This window comes from Marmota marmota, unplaced genomic scaffold (assembly GCF_001458135.2).
Source record: "Marmota marmota marmota unplaced genomic scaffold, marMar, whole genome shotgun sequence".
In the NCBI taxonomy this organism is placed as follows: domain Eukaryota; kingdom Metazoa; phylum Chordata; class Mammalia; order Rodentia; family Sciuridae; genus Marmota; species Marmota marmota.
The window spans coordinates 1,326,877-1,347,034 of NW_026000077.1; the positions used below are offsets into that span (position 1 = coordinate 1,326,877).

At 50.9% G+C, this 20,158-nt stretch overlaps 2 protein-coding genes across 2 annotated transcripts; one reads left to right on the forward strand and one right to left on the reverse strand.

Moving 5' to 3' along the window:
* Window positions 1-2,326: 2,326 nt before the first annotated feature.
* Ppm1j (protein phosphatase, Mg2+/Mn2+ dependent 1J) lies at window positions 2,327-7,920 on the reverse strand. The gene is made up of 10 exons (XM_015502194.2): window positions 7,569-7,920; window positions 6,347-6,461; window positions 5,563-5,850; window positions 5,131-5,249; window positions 4,558-4,642; window positions 3,603-3,721; window positions 3,340-3,403; window positions 3,075-3,182; window positions 2,782-2,933; window positions 2,327-2,642 (listed from the first exon to the last, which is right to left on the reverse strand). Exons 1-10 carry the CDS (start codon window positions 7,892-7,894, stop codon window positions 2,495-2,497), a joined length of 1,524 nt encoding a protein of 507 aa, XP_015357680.1. The 5' UTR covers window positions 7,895-7,920; the 3' UTR covers window positions 2,327-2,494.
* A 3,705-nt stretch (window positions 7,921-11,625) lies between these two features.
* Window positions 11,626-19,690, forward strand: Tafa3 (TAFA chemokine like family member 3). Its single transcript, XM_048814532.1, has 7 exons — window positions 11,626-11,952; window positions 13,192-13,250; window positions 15,627-15,714; window positions 15,834-15,949; window positions 16,906-17,055; window positions 17,902-18,026; window positions 19,187-19,690. Exons 4-7 carry the CDS (start codon window positions 15,835-15,837, stop codon window positions 19,196-19,198), a joined length of 402 nt encoding a protein of 133 aa, XP_048670489.1. The 5' UTR covers window positions 11,626-11,952; window positions 13,192-13,250; window positions 15,627-15,714; window position 15,834; the 3' UTR covers window positions 19,199-19,690.
* Window positions 19,691-20,158: the final 468 nt, after the last annotated feature.

Here is a 20,158-nt window from a genome sequence, read left to right on the forward strand (position 1 = left end):
CGGGGGACTCGGCCTCTGCCCCGCCTTGCAGCCCCTAGGCGCAGATCGGCGTCGAGAAAGTTGAGAGGCGCTCGGGGTGGCGTCAGGAAGGGCCGCTGCTGCCCTCCCGCGGCCAAGCAGCACCCGCTCCTGCCCCACCTGGGCGCTCGCGGGAGGCAGGACTGGGAAACCGGGGTGCCCGCGCGGGCGAGGGAGTGGGACGTGGTGTGTGCAGAAGACCACTCTCTGCCACTAGAATCCTTGCGGAGCAAGCCCAGCCCGACTTCATCCCTAGTCTGAAGGCCCTCCAGGACCTTCTGGGACCTGCAGACCCAGACCACCGTTCTGCCTCGGATTCCCTTCCTTCCACTACCTGGAATTTCCCTAAGTCCAATTCCTACCTACTTCTCCAAGGGTACTCTTGGAAGTGCTTCTGGATCCCCAACCAGGAATACAGTTCCCACTCTTATTGTATTATTGTGCCGTTAGTGACACTTAGCCCCGCTGATGTGTTACATACCGTATTTACCTACATGTAGATCTTCCTTGTAAAAATGTCTGAGGAGGTGAACAAAGAAGGAGGAAATCTATCAACATTTTATTGACTTGTATTCTAGGCTTCTACATAACTCAACCTTTTAAATACTTGTCACAATCCCTTCGGGGGAAGTATACCCATCTCCTTTTGCCTGAAAGGAAACTGAGGTTTGAAGACGCAGCTTAGCAAATGTTTGAGATTTCTGACAGCAAGAATTCATACAGTCAGGCCTGTGTGACTCCATTGCTGGTGCTGTCTTCTGATGCCTACCTTGCTCCTCCAGTCTTCCCCTCCCCTCGTCTAGCACAGTGTGTGGGACATGATCCGTTTTCCAGAAATATTTGCCGAATGGATGCATGTTAGAAGTCTTACAGACTTTAAAGATCTGAAGTACAGCCAACACATTTAGTAAATGAGCAAACTGAGTTCAAGAGCAGTTTGGTCCCCAGGCCTCTTAATCCACTCAATAGTTCACTCAGTGTGAAGTGAGAGCTATGTGCTGAAGACTGATTTATGCCTTCAAATAATTTACAGTCTAAATGAGGAATACAGACAATATCAAGATATCTAATGCTTATGGAACCTGACTCATTAACGATTTCAGTCCTCACAATAACCTGATGGCCTAATAGTGTTATCTCCATTTTACTGAGAAAACAAATGGGGACTCAGAGATTACAGAGTTGGTGTTGGGTCTGGTCCTAGAATTCAAACCAATGGACTCTAGAGACCTTGCTCTTAATTGCCATTCCCCTATGGACAACTCTTGCAGGCAGCCATACAGGAGGCATTTGCTGTTGGGGGGGTGGAGAGAATACATTAGCTGTGGGATGCCCAGCCCTGAAGAACAGATGAAGTATTCAAATTAGGTTGATGTGTATATTTTAAATAACAAGTTGAAGCTACTACAGGCCCACAGAGTCATGGGAACTCCCCAGAAGACAGTGATGGTGATGGAAGATGAGGCTGGAGAAGGAAACAGGAGGCAGACCATGAAGTTCCTATATGCCATGCCCAGGAGTTGACTGTGAATTTTGCTCAGATGCAGCAAGAAGCTGCTGGAGTTAGGAAACTAATATAATGAATAACTAAGGAGGTGACAGTGGGAGTGAAGATAAGTGGGAAAAGGTGCACACACACACACACACAGATACATAAATGTATATATTCAACAATACAGTCATGCATCATTTAATGATGGGGATATAAGAAATGCATCATTAGGCAATTTTATTGTTGTGTAAACATCATAGAGTGTACTTACATAAACTGAGAAGGCATAGCCTACTACACACCAACGTTATATGGTGTATACCATCATAAATGCAGCTCATTGTCATCATATAGCACATGATGGTACTTAGTGATTGATTAGCATGATGAAGAGGAAATTAAAGGGTTACCAACTCCAAGATTTCTAATTTGAGCAGCCAAGCTGATGCCCTTTGAGAAGACGAAGTAGGAGAAGAAACATGCTATGGGGAAAATAATGGATTGAGGTGTGTTGAGGTGAAGTGCCAGTGGGATTTCACGGAAATGTTTGGGAGATGACGGGTATGTATGAATCTAAAGCTCAGGAAAGATCTGGGAAGAGACACCAACTTGGAAGAAACATCAGCAGATGGATGAAGCTACAGAAGTGTCTGAGAACACTCAGGGAAAGTGAGTGGATTGAGGAGAGGAGAGGGCAGAAAGAAGAACCTGGGGAAAAAAAATTCATTTTTGAACTGTCCTGATGTCCTTTCTACCACCGCACAGAACTTTTCCTTAACTTTTAGTTTCTAATCAAAGCAAATAAAGACACACACCTTTATCCACCGGGTTTATTTGCCAAGAGCCGTAATTCTGGGTCTAGTGGATATCCCTTTTTGGGTTAAACTGCCACTAAAGGCTCAGGGAGACAACTGCAGAATTTGGGCTGAGAGAGGGGTAAGCACGGAGAGGCTGGATGGTGGTGGGAGGGATGGACTGAGCCCCTCAGGAGTAACTGCCTGGCCCTCCTAAGGGGATGACGAAGACCGAGATGTCATCCCCGGAACCCAGCTTGTTGTTAGGGAGACGCCAGCCACGGTCCCGTGGGGTGCCCCGGGCCCCCAGGACCAGAGCTTGGGCCAGAGCTGTATACCTGCCAGGAGCACATGTGCACATTCATGTATATGGGAAGATAGACACAGAGGCCCACATGTGGGTCCCCAAGCATGGCTTCCCTTTGCCCTTTCCTTTGCCAGTGCCATCCCCTTACCATCATGCCATGCAAACCCTACCTGCTGGGGTCATTGGGTTCATAGGCCGACAGCACCCTGTCCACAGTGGCAGCTACCTCACAGTCATTGGTGACATCCCACAGGCCATCTGTTCCCAGGACTAGCACATCGTCTGGGCAGTGCTCATACTGTGTCAGGTCATACACTCGAACCTGGTGGGGAAAGAGTATAGGGAGGATTGAGGTGTGGGGTGTGCTGGACAGGGAGCTTGGGGATAAAGGGGCCCTGGATGAAAGCCAGCCTGAGACCCACAGAGGAGGGAAGGTATAGTTAAGGGGCCCCCATCAGCTCACCTCAGGGAAGCAGGAGAGGAAAGGCTTGATGGGCAGGGTAGAACTGCAGACCTTAAGGTTGTGGTCTCCCAATCCCCGGGTTACCCCAATCGTGGCCATCACTCGGGCCTGAGGGAAACATGGAGGGGGACGGCTGTTTAGTCCTCTGCCAGGCTCTCTGAAACCACACAGCCCTCCCACCCCTACCCTCAGGTAGAACCTCCACCTCCCTAGACAAATTGTGGTGGGTCCTCCTGCCCTCTCCCACCTCTACCGGGGAGTTTACCTTTTTGCCCTCCCCACAGACCAGAGGAAACCTGAGGTCCTCCAGCTCGATCTTTTTGTAGGCCCTGGGGAGGGGGGGAGTAGAGGCATCACCTAAGCATCAAAGCCCCTCTCTTCTAGGAGCTGGACACCCGCACACAAACCCCTTAGAAGGGCCCCATCCCCCAACTCCCAGCCTGGCCCAGCCTTCAGCTTCCACCTGGCTACTGGTGAGGGACTGGTCGGGTTGCCATGGGAACGACCCAGCTCTGAGGGAAGTGTTACCAGCCAGTCATGTTCTGGTCCCGGTACAGCATCCTCTGCCCCAGCTCCTTGGGCTGAACTCTGCGGGGGAACTCAAGGTGGGTGAATTCACCACCCAGCAGCTCTGGTTTCAGGAAGCCCTGGGGTTGAGAATGGCCAGACAGAGCAAAGGGCCAGAGGGTGTTACACTCACAGCATACCCTGGTACAATACATAGATGATGTTAATTTTTTTTTCTTCTTTTGCAGTATTGGGGGTTAAACCCAGGGGTGCTTTACCACTGAGCTACATCCCCAGCCCTTTGTAATTTTTATTCTGAGACAGGGTCTTGCTAATTTTTTGAGGCTGTCATTGAACTTATGCTCCTCCTGCCTCGAGCTCCCGAGTTGCAGGAATTACAGGTGTGCCACACTGTATCTGGCTAGATGATATTTATTATAGCAGACCTTTAAGTAAAGGTCCACATGCTACACACTATTCTGATACACACATTAACTCAGTTAACTCTTCAAAACAACCCATGGGGCAGGAACTATTACTGCACAGAGAGGTTAAGGAATTGTCAAAGGTCACATAATTAGCAGAGAACAACAAACCAGGATTCAGTATCCAGGCAGTCCAGTTCCAGAGCCCAGGGGCCTTTTCTGTTCCCTCCCCCCACCTCTGATTTTACTTCCTTCCTCAGCTGGGGCCACAGTGGGTGCTCCAAGCCAGCTCAGGCTCCTTCCTGTACATTATCCCCTGGGCTCAGCCCTGCACTTAACAGCCCACACAAAACCGCCTTCCCAGGAAGCTCCCAGTAGGGAGTGTTCTGTGTTTGGTGGTGGTGGTGGTGGTGGTGTGTGTGTGTGTGTGTGAGAGAGAGAGAGAGAGAGAGAGAGAGAGACAGAGGGGGGCGGTGGTTCTCAGGGACAAGAGTGCAGAGAGGCACAAGAACCAGTAAACAATGGGGGTAGGAAGTTTGGTTCCTACTTACAAGCAGCTGAAGACGCTGGCGCTCAGTCTCCGGGGTAAACTCCCGGGACATTGGAATGATTTCACCATTCCGGACAATGATGGCCCTGCCCAGAGACAGAAAAGGCCTGGCTCTCCTCAGCTCCCTTCATGGATAATTCCAGAGGGACCAGGCCTTCCATTTAGGATTCCTTACCCAGGACTCCATCTTTCCTCTCCTTGTGGATATATCAGGCCTTTCTTTATATCTATGGTCCTCCAAGCTCCTTCAATCTTTGGGGATTCTTTAAATTTAATTTTATTTTTTTTTACAGTACTGGGGATTGAACCCAGGGCAGCTTTACCACTGAGCTACATCCCCAGCCCTTTTGATTTTATTTTGAGACCCAATTTATAGGGTCTCACTAAATTACTGAGGTTGATCTTGAGCTTGTGATCCTCCTGCCTCAGCCTCCTGACTTTCTGGGATTACAGGCATGTGACACCATGCCAAGTCCAATATTTGACTTTGAACCCCACCACCTCACTCTTTTATCCCCCCATCCTAGAGAGTATGGCCCCTTGTAGCCACTTTTAAAGCCCTTCTCCTCCATACCTGCTATCACCTGCATTGGCCACATACACCTTGCCTAGCAGATACACCACAACCAGTGCACAGCAGCCCCCCTCCACTTGGTGGCCACGACGCTCCCGCTCCCGAGCCATCTGCTCATCCTGCCAAGTGAGGGAGGAGAGTAAAAGAAGAGTTTGCAGACACCGAGTCGCCCTCCCCACTCCCATCTGCAGAAATCATCTGGCGTAGCCAGACCACAACTGGAAAATAGTGAAACACATGGGGGTAACTATCCCTTCTGCCTCCTCTCAGAACCAAACTCTGCTCTGGCTCTCAGTGGTGTTGTGGGTTCTCAGGGTCAGTCCCTGAGGCCACCTGACTGCAAAAATCAGCATCAGTGAATAGTTAAATTATCTGGTCAGAGTTGGCCGGAGTGTCTGCCTAGCCAGCCTTTGGCCCAGGCCACCCACTCACCATGAGCTGGAAGGCATTCTCAATGGCCCCTACTACCAGGCTTTCATGGGTCACTTCCTTCTGTGAAGACCAGCAGGACTGAGGACCAATCAAGTGAGTAGAATCAGAGCAACCTGGGGTCCCTGAGGTGCCTGGGAGGCAGAGGGGAGGTGGTGAGGGGTCTTGAAGTATTTCTACTAGGTCCCTTAGTTGCTCCCGGATGTGGCGATGCAGGAGCCGTGAGGCCATTTCGGCAGCTCCACCACCGGCATGCCCATCAAACAGGCCCCAATAATAGAAGCAGAGTCCCTGGTGGAGGAAAAGTTGAAGGTGAGTAAATCTGTGTGTGTGTGTGTGTGTGTGTGTGTGTGTGTGTGTGTGGTATAGGGAGAAGAACAAGACTGTAGGCATCCAATAAATATCAGAGAGGTTGGCATTACAGGCAAATTAGATTTATTCACTTATTCACCCAGGGCACACTATGTGTCAAAAGAAAGGAAAGCCTCAAGAAAGCCAAATTCTGAGGATAAAAGATGCAAAAATCAGCATCAGTGAATAGTTAAATTATCTATAATTTAATTAATTTAATTACACAAACATCTACATTTGAAGTAGAAAAGTAAACATTCATCTGACATGGCAGGATTTAATGAATCAATGCCACACAAGGGTTCTGTGGCAAACACAGAAAGCTAGTGAGTTAGAAGACAGTTCTTCCACGTCTCAGATATAAAACCAGATGCCTGACATCCCTCAGGATGAGTGTCTGTGTCTCTGGAGGCTAGGAGAGGGGGTGAGGTCTTACCTGGCTTTGGCTAGGCTCCCTAGGGTCCCCTGTAACACTCCTCCGTCCTTCCACATACACCACTTCACAGCAAGCCTGGTCCTCATTGTGCCGGCTCTTGCCAGCGTTGATGACCCTGCCAGGCCAGAGTGACCACATCAGGTTGGACACCAGACCAGGTCCTGGAATAACCCCCACCTTAGACACATACACATCCTCCCCTGTCGGCTGGCCAAGCTGAGAAAGGTCACAGCCACCTGGGATCCAGGCCAGAGAGAAAAGAAGCTGGGAGAGCTGACGAGGAGTACTGTCTGGGTGGCAGGCCCTACTTCATAGAAAGGTAGACAGTAGCACCTGCCTGCCTCAGTTCCCCCCTTACTTGGCAAAAGAGGCTCCCTCAGGGGTTCTGCTGGAAGAGGCAAGATGAGGGTAAGAAGCTTTACTTCCCTGCTCGCCAAGACCCTACATTCCACCTCCAACCTCAATCAGTTCTCCCAGTACTTTGTCCCCAGCACCCCACAACTCATGGGCACACCCACCTTCACCCTAAAACTACCCAGCAAAAGTTTCTGCCTGTTTGGCAGTGAGGAAGTGCTTCAGCCCAGATCCGGAAAGAGGAATTGAAAGTAGAGTAAGAGTATAGGCCCACCTGGACTGGGAAGGAGCCACTTAACCACAAACTTCTCCCTTGTAGGAAGTTAAAAGAGGTGGTGGCGGGGCCATGGGACCACCAGCCACCTTTCTCAGTGATCTCAGTGTCCCCATCTCCCTCAGGGTTAGGTTTTCTGGTAGATGCATTAAAAATACACGTAGCCTAGGAGCATGCCCGCCGTTCTGATCAAGGGGTGTATTTCCTTGATCTGCAGCACTAGTAGGTCCACCCGGAGAACGCAGTCCAAAGGGTACCCTCCCACGGCCGTGGGCTGCCCCCTCCCCCACCCTGGGAGGCCGGCGGCCTTCTGGTGTCGGGCTATTTCTGGGTGTGGAGGGGGAGGGGAACGGTAAGAGGGACAGGGAACTGGGGCTCTAGGGCTGGGAAGCTGCTGATAGTCTTTCCAACCGCTATCTCCCGTTAGAAGGAACTCCACTCCTTTTTGAACAACCGCCCCCACCCCGCAGTTCCTTAGCCTCTAAACTGCCCAGCAGCGATTAGGAACCGGCCAATTCATCCTTGGCAGAGCCCCCCACCACCACCCCCCCCCCNAGTCCCATCCAGGTTTGGGTGCCCCGGGGGGGCGCTCACTCGGCGTAGCCAGTGCTCCAGGGCAGGCGGCGGCCCCTGTCCGGAGGGCTTTGCACAGCCCGGCCCGCGTGGTCGTCGGCGCGTCGCAGCCCCCCGGGACTCAGCTGCAGAAAGGTCGGTCTGGAGAAGCTCGCTCGAGTCTCTACGGTCTTCGCGGACGCCCCGCTCTCGCTCCCTGGCCTCGCTGGAGGGCTCTTGGGCGTCTCTGGAGCGGCGGCCGGTGGCGCCGAGGTCGTGCTGGGCAGGTCTGGGGATTTGGGGCGCGGAGGTGAAGCACCCCCGGAGCTCACCAGGTGCGCCACCGCCGAGCGCACCCGGTTTAGCATGCTGCTTCCCTGCCCCGCCCCCGGCCTGGCCCCGCCCCTCTCAGGCCCTGCCCCTAGGGCTCGGCGTGGGCGGTGCTTACCCCTGTTGGTCCTTTGAGGCCATTGGCTCCCCGCCGGGTTGGGGCGGTGTGGGGCAGAACTTCCCCTAGCTCTCGGCCACCCCGGGAACCGCCCCACGGGCTCCCGGTCTCTTCTCCACCTCATTCCGGCTTCGTCCTGCCGCAGTTTCTCCGAGGGAGAAGGGTTTGTAGTGGGAAAGGTCTGAGAGAAGGAAATTTTTACTTCAGTCGTGCTGTAGGAGAGACAGCAACTAGACCGTCCCTATTGTGACGAGGGTGGGGGAGGCGGACTCCCCGCGCCCGGTTCAGGGTGGTCAGGCTGCCTTCAGGGCAACGAAGGTGATGACCTCAGAGCGAAACAGCCGTTTCGGGGCCGCTGGGTGTGAAACAGCTGGTGTGACAACACCTCTGGAGCTGCTGGAGTGAGAGCGAGAGCAGCGAGCTGGTGCAGAGTGGAGGCCCTGGTAACCATGCAGGTCACAGCCCATCACCTTGGATCAGAGAGCCCGGGTAAATTCCTGGGCTCTTGACGGTACTGTTAACTCTGAGGCCACTGCCACGTGTGGGAGAGCGGTTGTCACTCATACGCCACTTACTTTCTCAGAACCTTCCCCGTACACCCAGATTTAGACTTCTCATCAGTTAATAAGGATAACAACGTAATATAATAAATACCATTTATAGAAGACCTCCTGGGCAGTGGACCTTTTTACAAAGCACATTCTATACACCAGTTTATCACGCCCATTTTACAAATGAGAGGGAACTGGATGCACCTGTCATTTAATATGACGTGCCCCAAGAGATCATACGGCCATTGAGAGATTCATAACCACGCCAGTCTCCTGATACCAGAATCCGGTTCTGACTTGAGAATCAAGTTGATTTCTCTGAATCAGGGAGGGAGAGTTAGGAAGAAGATGACAGCCGTGAGAGGGATGGGGTTCCTGAACCTCTGCCTTTCTCCTCTTTGCGCAGAGGCTGGGGAGTCCTGGAATGCTGGGCAAGTTCTCTGCCGCCAGGGGGAGACAGAGGCCAGGTTAAACTCCTGCCTGGGCGGATTAAAAGCCCACTTGCTTCAGGACTGAAACTAGACCTAGCACCAGGTGGGATGCTTTTTCTTTCTGCTTTCTGCCTCCTTGGGCGAAGGTGGTACTGACCTGACCTGGGAAGAGCTCTATTCCTAAACATGGTGTCAGGGAATAGATCATGTTAGGTCCCAGGTACACCCACCCAACACACAGTTCGAATGAGGTCAAGGTCTATGGCCCTAATGCAAGTTGGGGTAACCATCACCAGCCACTGGAATCAAGTTCATTATAGGTACCGTACCTCTGGGCTCTGTCCACTGAGTGCTTCCTTCCAATACCATAGTCTGTCCCCCAGGCTAAAATGTGCTCCCGGAAGGGGTGGCTTTCCTGGCCATTTCCAAATAAAAAACCTACAATGGTCACTCAGGTGATGGATTTGCTGTAATTATGCCTGAGATTTGGACAGAAAGCCAGAGCAAATAAAGTCACAAGAGGGAAAAAACATCAGACCCCACAGAGCAGCAAAGACAGGGACAAAGAACACGCTGCTGCTTGCTATGGGTGTTCCCCTCCTGTTTGAAAAAAACGGGAACCAGCTCTCTGATAAATGACATAACATCACTGCCAGGTCAAAGACTGAAGAAAAATATGACTCCTGGCTATTTTTATTATTCAGTGTTTCTGGGACAGTTTACTTATCACTTCTCACTGTCACACAGCTCCTTATTCCCTGCTCGTCCCAGCATCTATGGAGTGGCTGCAAAAATAGGCCACAGAGCTAGGGCCTGGAGACCACTTGCTTCTGTACCAGATGATCCCCAGGGAAGTTGGCAGCGTCTGTGGGCTGTTGAACAGCACCCCAGCCTACCCAGACCCTGAGACTTTCATCTCCCGGAACCACCCACCCATTCCTGACACCATCTTACCTCCTCCATCCTCAGACTGCCCCAGACCTGGTAACGCGGTCATTGCCCCTACCCATCCCAAGGTGGCAGAAGGTGAGAGGAGAAAGGTAGCAGGCTGGGAAGAATCAAATCTGTGGGATGTTTTCCTCAGTTCAGACGGATAATGTCTAGCCATGAAGGGGGACTGGAGAGCCTCAAGGCTCTCCACATGCAGGGGTTCACAGTCCACATGCAGGGGTTCAGGGCCTATTATTTTTATTATTTGGTGTTTCAGGGATACTTTGCTTATCATTTCTTCCCCCTTGCCTTTTCCCTCCACATTACCCCAACCCCCGAGCCCTGTTACAGTAAGAGGTATGTCCCTCCTATGAAGAGAAAAACTCACAGAACCCCTTTGCCCTTTATTTTCCTAGTACTTTTCACATACAAAATATAAGCCTACAAAGAATTATACAATTGCTAGGCATAGTGGTGCGTGCCTGTAATCCCAGTGGCTTGGAAGGAGAATGGCAAGTTGGAGGCCAGCCCCAGCTATTTAACAAGGCCCTAAGCAACTTAGTGAGACCCTGTCTCAAAATAACAAATTTAAAAAGGACTGGGGATGTATCTCAGTGGTAAAGCACCCCTAGGTCCAATCTCCAGTACCTAAATAAATAAATAAATTGACAGTGGAAATTATATTACAGTTTTTTTTCTGATGCAGACACTGGGTCCCAGAATTTGGTTCCCAAGTTGAGACTCACACCCATCATCCATAGGGACCATTCACCAGCCTATTATAGCCCTCCTGCCTGTCACTAAGGATACTATTTCTGGGGTAGAAATATTGCCTTCCAGATATCAATCTAGGAGGGGACTGCTGAAAATAACTTTGTAGCTGGGTTTAATGGTGAATATTGAGGCCAACCCTCATCTATACACCCTACTGTCTAAAAACAAATTAAATATATATATATATATATATATATATATACACACACACACATACATACATATACATATATACACACATATATACATATACACACATATACATATATATATATATATATACTTATACATATATACACACATATATACATATACACACATATACATATATATACACATATATATCCCCCTCAGAAAAAGACCTCCTTTCAAAATAAAAAGGATCAGGGATGTAACTCTAGTAGAGGGCCCCCTGATCAAGCCCTAGTAGGAGGATAGGGAACAACTTTGTGCAACCATGGGAACGTTCTATATCTGCTCTGCCCAATACACTTGTCCCTAGTTTCTTGTGGCTACTGGACACTTTAAATGGCATTTGAGTGCTAAGTAAAGTTTTAATGAGTTTTAGATTTAAATTTAAATAAAATGCGGCTAGCGACTACCCAACTGGACAATGCAGTTCTGGAATCTTCAAAGCTCAAGACACCCTGCAGGTCCTGGCAATGACTCCTCACTTCCAGGGCCCCACCGCCACCCCCACCCCGCCGCCGCCCTGCACCTGCGAGCATCACCTCCTTCCCCTGAGCCACAGAACCAGGCGTCGGGAGACCTGCAGGTTTTGGAGGACCTCCTCGGGGCTACCCATCTGACCGAATCCATAGGGGCCAGTGGTTCTCCCCTCCCTCCTCCTGTCCTGAGCCGCCAGGGGCCGCTGCGTGCCGGCTGAGCCCGCTAGCCCAGCCGAGCGCCCCGCGCTGTCCCGAAGGAAGCGGCGGCTGGTGCCGGGCTGGAGGAGTGGGGCGGCACCGGCGCCGAGGCTGCAGCGGCCGCAGCACGCTCCCCGGCCTTCAGGCGGGAGGATCGGAGAGGATCCGACTGAGCCCCGCAGGGCGATCGGAGCCAGGCCCAGGGCTCTCATCACCGCCGCGTCGTCGGTGATGCGGGTTTGGCCAGAGCCCCGCCGTCCTGGGGGCGCAGCAACTTGGTGACGGACGCAGACAGAGCCCTGGACTAGACCGCATTCAAACTGGCCGCACCCGACAGTAGTCTGCTTTCTGAGTCTTGGTCCCAGGTTCAGAGGCAGCGCGGACCTCAGGCCAGCAGGTTGAACAGTGGGCACCGCTGTAGGGCAGGTAGGTCCCTGTGAGAGTGCTCAGAATTTTGGAGGACTGAGTGGACACTGGAGTTGGGTGAGGGTAGGTTGGGGAAGGTTGGAGGTTCTTGTGGTCTTCAACTCCTTGTTGGTGTGCAGGCTGCTCACTCAGTCTCACTACAGCATGGGTTGGAGCAGGGGAAAACAGGCTGGGAAACTGAGGTAGCGCATAGAAGTTGAAGAAAAATTCCCAGAAGCTTTCTGCAGCTTCCTCTAGCCCCAATCCTCTCCCCTCCCCCAGGTCTTTTGAGTCTTGGGGTTCATAAGAGAGACCAGGTGAGTGGGATTGGAGGGTCTGGAAGCTCAGAAACAAGATCACCTGAGACAGGCTGAGCATGTAGCTCAGTAGTAGAGCCCTTGTCTAGCATTCCTGAGGCCCTGGGTTCAATCCCCAGCACCCCTCACCTGGGAGAAGCTGCATTTCTAATAGTCGAGATGAGGTTTCCTGATAGGGGCGGAGAGAGGAGAGACCTATTCAGGAAAGAGATACATCCAGACAGGTGGGAGCATACCTATCCCCAGGGTATTGCCATCACTTCCTCTGAACACCTTCATTCCCCTTTGTAGGACCCTTGTTGCTGGGAGCTAGGAGGCAGGGTTCTCTTCCTTCCCGGGCCTCACCATCCTGTGTTTTACTTCTGCCTCCTTAGGAGGCTGAAAAAGGAGGAGTACTTAGGAGAAAGTGTTGGGGAGCTGTGGCCTGCAGTTCAGAGACCTGCTGCACCCCCATTCTGGCTCTGTGGGGTGAGAAAGAGGGTAACAGTGGCAGAATTGAGCCAGCTGTAAGTAAGTCCAGGAAGCAAATGCCATGGGACATTGGTGGTAGAGGCAAACAGGATTCAGGGCTCAGGAATCCTCCCCAGAGGTCTCTCCCAGCAGGAATCTATCTGGCAGATTCTGCTTAGAACCCTCCCCTGATCCTCAGCTCTGTCCCAAGATCAGAGAGATGACAGTGCTGATTCTTAGGCCCCTCCCACCGCTGCTTCACTCCTGTGACATTGAAGCTCCCTGGCCACTGGTCCCAGGCTCATCCTGACTCTGTAAGGGCTATTCCCAAGCCAGAGGAAGAGACTCTGCCCCTGCCTAGAACAGCTTCAGAACTGGACTCCGGCCAGCCCACCCCCTTGCCTTCTCCCAAGCCTTCCTTTACCCTACCAGACCAGGGCCCGTGGCTCCCTCTGGACATCATAACTCACTGAAATCTTTCGTACTTGTCCAGGTGGAGTGAGTCTGAGACCAGCAGATGAGCAGACTGAATCTGAAAGATCCCAACAAAAGGTAAGTGAAGAAACAGTTGAAGATTTGAAGTGTGAGGGATGGGCAGAGATGGGGCATTTTATTCTAAGAGAGCAGCTGGGTCCTGGCATTTGGTTGATCCTTGATACTCTCAGAATTGTGCTGGCACTTGAGGGAGGTCAGCAGTGACCCAAGGGCTCGCTGAACAACAGAGGCAGTAACCCGGGTCTATCCCTGAGCTTGGGACCCTGATGCCTCCTGAGACTGCTTTTGCCCCCATCTGTGGCTGGGCAGCTCCCAGCCATTGTGTACCAATACTTCTCAGATGGGATTCCCTCCATTTCTAGCCCACTCTCTGGAACAGATTTGGGAGTTTGAACCACCAAGGATGGAGGAGGATAAGGAAAGGGGAAGAGAGTTTGGGTCAGAAGCAAGGTGGTGGGTGGGCATAGGGAAGATTGCTGGGTTCTGGCCCCTGCCACCCCCATGCTGCCTGACTTTGGCAAATCATCTGACTTCCATTAGCCTTCTTTTCATTTTTAAATTTAAATATTGGTTAAATTAAATGGCCACTACATTCCCCAGGTTTGACACTCAAAAAATGAAGAAGAGCCGAGTATGGTGGTGCACACCTGTTATCCCAGCAACTCCCTGAAGCAGGAAGACACAAGTTTGAGATCATCCTCAGCAAATTAAGGAGGCCTTAAGCAATTTAGCAAGCCCCTTTCTCAAAATAAACAAACAAACAAACAAATAAATATAAAGGGTAGGGGGCAGGGAATATGGCTCAGTGGTTAAGTGTCCCTGGGTCCAATCCCCGGTACAAAAAAGGAAAAAATAAATAGGGAGTAAAAAAGAAATTGGTAGAAAAATAAGTCATCTTCTTTCTCAGCCAACCACTTTTCCTTCTTAATGGCAAACAATGTTGTTCCTGTTTTTTCCATAGCTAATTTTTTGACATTTTTGTTTGGTGTGGTTTGGTTTGGTTTGGTGTTTTTTTTTTTTGTTTTGTTTTGTTTTTTTTTTGTGTGTGTGTATGTGTGTGTGTAGTATTAGTGATTGAACTCAGGGCTACTCTATTGCCAGCTACCTCCTTGGCCCTTTTTATTTTTAATTATTTTTCCTGAAATTGACCTTTATTTTGTTGTACTAAAACTTTCTGATACAAAGTAACCTTTTAGTACAGAACATCCCAGGCTGTCAGATCCTGTATCTGCCTGCACACCACCCATCACAGACCAATCTGCCTGCAATGTAGAAAAACAGCATGTACCCAATGCCTCAAGAATGGTCTATAGTTTTTCTCAGTTGTCTGAGCTAGAAAACTTGTACCTGAAAAAGAAAGGTCAACATTGAGAACCGAAGCTTGCTTGTTTCTCTTTTGAACGGCTGTGCAAGAAATCATATCCCTTTTTAAAAAATATCAGTAATGGCTAAACTACAATCTCGTTTCTAGAATTACAAAGAATAAAATCAAGTCAAAGACATCTTGCTATTAAATGAAATGTTAGGAACAGTATTAAAATATGGACCCTATACCAATGACATGCGGAGCCTGGTATAGAACCTACTAACAGGACACTGCAGGACACACCGTTTAAGGAATCTTCAGCCAGACTTATGTGGCCTCCGAAGTGCATGCCCTTTTTATTGTATTTTGAGACAAGCTCTCACTGAGTTGCCCTGGCTGACCTCCAACTTGCAATCCTGCCTCAGCCTCCAGAGTTGCTGAGATTTACAGGTACAGACCACCACATGTGGCTCCAGAGCTAGTTTATGCCTATTCAAGCAGCATAAATAATCCCTCTCTTTTACACATTTTATACACATCGTCCCACATGTTGCTGCCCCCGCTTAACAGTGGATTATCATTGGAGATCACTGCATGCATCATTATATAAAGCATTTTCCATTGTGTTTCCACAGCTGTGTGGAAGAGACTGCCCTGGTACAGATTTCTCTTCAATGCATTTAGCCAGTCCTTCACTGGTGGCTGTTTGGGTTGTGTCCAGACTTTTTGAGTTTCCATTTGCTCATCTATAAAATAGGTAATAACTATCCTACTTTGTGGAATAGTCATGAAGGATTCAAGAGTATGCCTGGGTTAAGAACTCAAAAAAAAGCGGGGGGGAGTTAGCATGATTGTTCCTCCTACACCACAGCCCCCCCCCTTTTTAAATTTGGGGGGATACCAGGGATTGAACTCAGGGGCACTAGACCACTGAGCCACATTCCCAGCCCTATTTTTTTTTTTATTTAGAAACAGGGTCTCACTGAGTTGCTTAGCACCTCACTTTTTGCTGAGGCTGGCTCTGAACTCTGGATCCTCTTGCCTCAGACTCGCAAGCCACTGGGATTACAGGTGTGTGCCACCGTGCCCGGCTCTAAGACCCCTTTTAAATGTCACTTCCTCCTCAGGTCCTCCTTTCCTGCTCCCCTGTTCTCTGTGGCATCCATCGCTTCCTACAGTGACTTTGTGCCTGGCTGCGAGCTGTCTGGGGACAAGGTGAGCATCTTACCCACCCTTGGCTCCCAGAGGGCATAGCACAGAGAAGCGACTGGGGCTGGGCACTAGGAGAGCCCCTCCTGCCTGGAGCTGTGCGAGGTGTGCCCTTCCCTCCACAGGATGAGTGAAAGGGCCGTGCAGAACTGGAACGCAGGCCACTGGCTGCTGGCACTGTGCCTGACGTGGCTGTGGACCCTCCTGGCCTCTGCTTCCTCTCAGCCTCCAACTGCCACAGGTTAGGGGGAGGCAGCAGGGACTGGGAAGGAGGTTTTCCAGCACACCTGGAAAACTGGATAACACCCCACCCTGTTCCACACAGGGAGCAGATTTCGGAGGCAAAGTAAAATCCATAGATTTCAGGTTCTGGCTCTTCCTCTGTTCATCACCCAGGCAACTGCTCCCTTCTGCTATCCCCGCCAGGAGGATGCCTGGGCAGACCCACTGTTCTCTGTCCCTTCCAGGCCAGAAGGTGTTCTGCAGGGAGAGAGGCCCTCGGGTGGGGGCTTAAGTCTAGCCTCCTGGCCTAATTCTGGGGTTTTCCTTCTGGGATGGCTAAAGCCTATATAAGCGGATGATCCTCCCCACGCACTGTAAGCCCTGGGGCCCTTGCCCTCACCCTGAGAAAGCAGGGAGGTGGGGGTGGGACCTGGTGCGGGACTTCAGCTTTCTTCTGCTCAAACCCAGGGTCTGCCAAAGGGTGATGAGTATGGCTTCACTGGGGAGGAACAGGAGGATTTCATCTGCTTCTTTCTCCCCTGCCATTGGATTTTTCTGTGTGTGATGCTGGGGATCGAACCCAGGACTTGATGCTGCTGGCCACGTGGTCCATCAGTGAGCTAAAACCACAGCCCTGGAAATCTCTTAAATAGCCTTCCCCCAGCCAGTGTAGTGGTGCACACCTGTAATCCCAGTGACTTCTGAGGCTGAGGCAAGTTGAAGCCAGCCTCAGCAACTTAGCGAGACCCCGTCTCCCAATAAAATATAAAGGGCTGGGGGTGCGGCTCAGTGGTAGAGGATTTCTGGGTTCTATCCCTAGTACTTCCCGCCCAACACACACAAACAAGAAAGGAAGGAAGGAAAGGCCTTCTCCCTAGCAGGTAGAAGGGGCTCAAGGACCAGCAGGTGGGTGGGAGGGGAGCAGGGCTGGAGGCCTGGGTTGGGGACCTGATCTGATGTGGCTGGCCCCATCAGTCCTTGTAAAGCAGGGCACCTGTGAGGTGATCGCTGCTCACCGCTGCTGCAACAGGAACCGCATCGAGGAGCGCTCCCAGACCGTAAAATGCTCCTGCTTTTCCGGCCAGGTGGCTGGCACTACGCGGGCACAGCCCTCCTGTGTGGATGGTGAGTGAGAAGCCAGGCCCTGGTCAGGGGGACTCTGAGCAGAGAGATAAGGAGGTCTGGTTGGGCCTTGCCATCTGCCGGGGATCCAATTTCATCCCCATCTCAGGGCTTTCATGATCAGAGTCTCAAATGATGGGGCACTCTCTGGGGGACAGGAGGGCAGATATGACTATCTCTGTGTCATAGACAAGGAAAGCTCTTGTTGTGTGCTGGCCCTCACTGCCCAGCCCACACCGACAGACACGTTCCCTCATACTTTTAGGCTTTCTGCCACACACAGCCTTTCGGACGTGGGCTCTTCACCTACTGCTCTCTCCCCAGCCTCTTCCACATGCTCTACTCTCGTTCCCCACCCTGCCTTTACGTGGACACGTGTGTTCCTTCACATCACCCTTTCCCACCTACCCACTCTGGCTTCTGTTCTCACCCTTAAGTGGCATCCAAGTAACCACGCCCACTGTGATCACATGCATGCCAGCTTGTGCCCTCCTGGTCTGTGGAGCTCTGCACCTGGTGCATAGTTGCTCACACACACCAAGCTGAAGATTGGTGCCTCTGTGACAATGACATGGTTGCCTCAGAGGCAACTTCACCTGCCTCCATTCCCCCTCAATGTCTTTGGTGAGATGCTGGGACCCGTAGGATTAAAGTTGGTAGGGGTATGTCCCCAGGCCTCAACAGTTCTGCCTCTCTGGGCAGCCCAGAGTAGGGCGGAAGACAAGGGAAACACGGGACTCCATGCCAGGGGTGTGTGGAAATGTGTACCTCATTCGCAGACCCCCCTCTTGACTGCCGGCTGTGCTCGCAGAGAGCTTAGAGCTGCACTCCTGCCTCCTGCCCCAACAGCCTCCATCGTCCTGCAGAGGTGGTGGTGTCAGATGGAGCCCTGCCTGCCAGGGGAGGAGTGTAAGGTGCTCCCGGACCTGTCGGGATGGAGCTGCAGCAGTGGACACAAAGTCAAAACCACTAAGGTATCCAGGTGGACACCTCATTCTACTCCTCTTCTTCCCCCTTCGCCTGGGGCAGCCAAGGGGGCACAGGAGCCCTGGGGATCCAGGATGGCATGACCCAAGGTGGTATCTGTGAGCAGTGAGCTACTCACTGCATCCCCAGGTGGTCCTTCCAGGTCGGACTCTGGGGACTGGTGTTAGGGCTCTGGATCAGAAATCCAGGAGTATCTTTCTGGCAGATTTTTTGATAGTCCATGTGCCTTGGTTTCTCTTCTTTGCCTGCAGTGAGTTTGCTTCTGGAAAACATCAGGTCTATACAAACAAAGTGGGGAATTGGGGAAGCTATCTAGATAATTCAGGGAGGAGTCTCTCCTCCTACCTGAATTCCAGGTATGGTAGCCACTCTGCCCACCACTTCTCCATGGACTGTCCCCCCATTCCCACAATTCTAAACTCCTTACAGCTCACACCTCCCTTCCTCTAGTCAAATTGCTCTGTCTGCTGTGACAGCACCCGAGGATTATTATTTTCATGGTTTGTTGCCTGCCCCATGAAACAAGGGGTAATTAAAATTTTATCAAAGTTGTTAGCAATTCCATGCGTGTCATGGTTAATTAGTTGCATCTCTTTGTCATCACCATTTGTACAGATGAGTGACACTGCGGGGCCAGCCAAGGCACTGCCTTCTACATTCCGTGCCCATCACCACACACATCAAACAGGCAAACAAACAAGAAGAGAAGGAAAGGCAGCCTCTACAGTTTTGAAGAAAGCAACCATTTTCCCAGAGCACAGAACAAATGGTGCAGGGATTTTGACTAGATATAGAGCATCTTATCTGTAGGCAGACAAAGGAGACAGCCATTCTGAATATACCTAAGCCTAGCTGAGAGTGAGACCCACCACAGAGCTTGTGACATTTTTGCCACATTATATGTTTAGGTTTGTAGCCCATAAAGCCTACACTGTGCTTGCAATTTGTACAGTGACCTGGAAGCAAATAGTGGGTAAAGTGTGCCTGATTCATGTTTGCAAGGTCCACCTGGCCACTTTCCCAGCCTGGACTGCTTCAGGAGCAAGGGACCAGCAGCAATGTGACCTGCATATCCTGGAGAGTCTCTGGCACACTGGGATGGATCCACCTTGTCTTCTCTAACCTTCCTCTATTGTTTGCTGTCTAGGTCACACGATAGCTCTTAGGGATCACAGCCTGGACAGGAGAAGCTTGCTTGAGCCTTGGACTGAAGAATGGCATCCAGTCATCACCCAGCAAATTTAGAGATTCACTCACCTGGACTCACGCTCCATGTCAAATTCAGCATTACCTCTCTTGATTTTAATCAAGTCGCTAAGCAGATATGGATGGATCTCCAACCGCATATCTAGAAGACTGTGCTCTGCTAGAGACAAAGAAGGTCAAGACACAATTCCTGCCCTTAAGGAATATCCAGTTGAGTTGGGGAATTGAAGACAGATAATTTAGGTCATTGAAAGTCTATGGCACCATGACTTCTGAACCACCTGCTGTGGGCATGGTAGGAGTTTGGGGATGAAATTTTTGAAACTCTTTGGGTACTCTCTGGTCATAAGGCACAAAGATGAGAATTCACACTCATCAGCACCTTTCCATCCATCCTGATTCCCTGGTAAACTGCTAACAAGTTGAAGGAAAGCATTCTCCCTTATGCCAGGCCAGTGGTCTCTCATTTGGATGGGATTGGGGAAGGAAAGCAACGATCGTGACAACTTTCCAGCAAAGCATCTGTGGAGTCATGGCATATTTGAGCTGTTTGTTGGGTATGGAATGCGAAGATCCTTAGAATCAGCCTCATCCAAGCACCTCAGGTTTCTGTTCATTTCCTTATTGTAACAGATAAGAAAGCTGGATGTGGTGGCGCACACCTATAATCCCAGCAACTCTGGGGCTGAGGCAGGAGGATCACAAGTTTGAGGATAGCCTGGGAAATTTAGCAAGACCCTGTCTCAAAATAAAAAGAGCTGTGGGTGTAACTCAATGGTAGAGTACTTGCCTAGCATATGTGAGGTCTGGGTTTGATTCCCCAGCATTAGAGAGAGAGAGAGAGAGAGAGAGAGAGCGGGGGGGGGGGGGAAAGGAAATCTGGCAGCCCAGAGTTCTGAGATTGAGATGATTA

Coding starts and splice junctions, on each gene's coding strand:
- Ppm1j (XM_015502194.2), bottom strand. CDS start 7,894: ATGCTAAACCGGGTGCGCTCGGCGGTGGCGCACCTGGTGAGCTCCGGG. Junction 6,462..7,568: donor TGGAGCACTGGCTACGCCGA/GTGAGCGCCCCC, acceptor CTGGCCTGGCAG/GGTCATCAACGCTGGCAAGA. Junction 5,250..5,562: donor AGAATGCCTTCCAGCTCATG/GTGAGTGGGTGG, acceptor CTCACTTGGCAG/GATGAGCAGATGGCTCGGGA.
- Tafa3 (XM_048814532.1), top strand. CDS start 15,835: ATGAGTGAAAGGGCCGTGCAGAACTGGAACGCAGGCCACTGGCTGCTG. Junction 15,950..16,905: donor TCAGCCTCCAACTGCCACAG/GTTAGGGGGAGG, acceptor TGGCCCCATCAG/TCCTTGTAAAGCAGGGCACC. Junction 17,056..17,901: donor ACAGCCCTCCTGTGTGGATG/GTGAGTGAGAAG, acceptor CTGCCCCAACAG/CCTCCATCGTCCTGCAGAGG.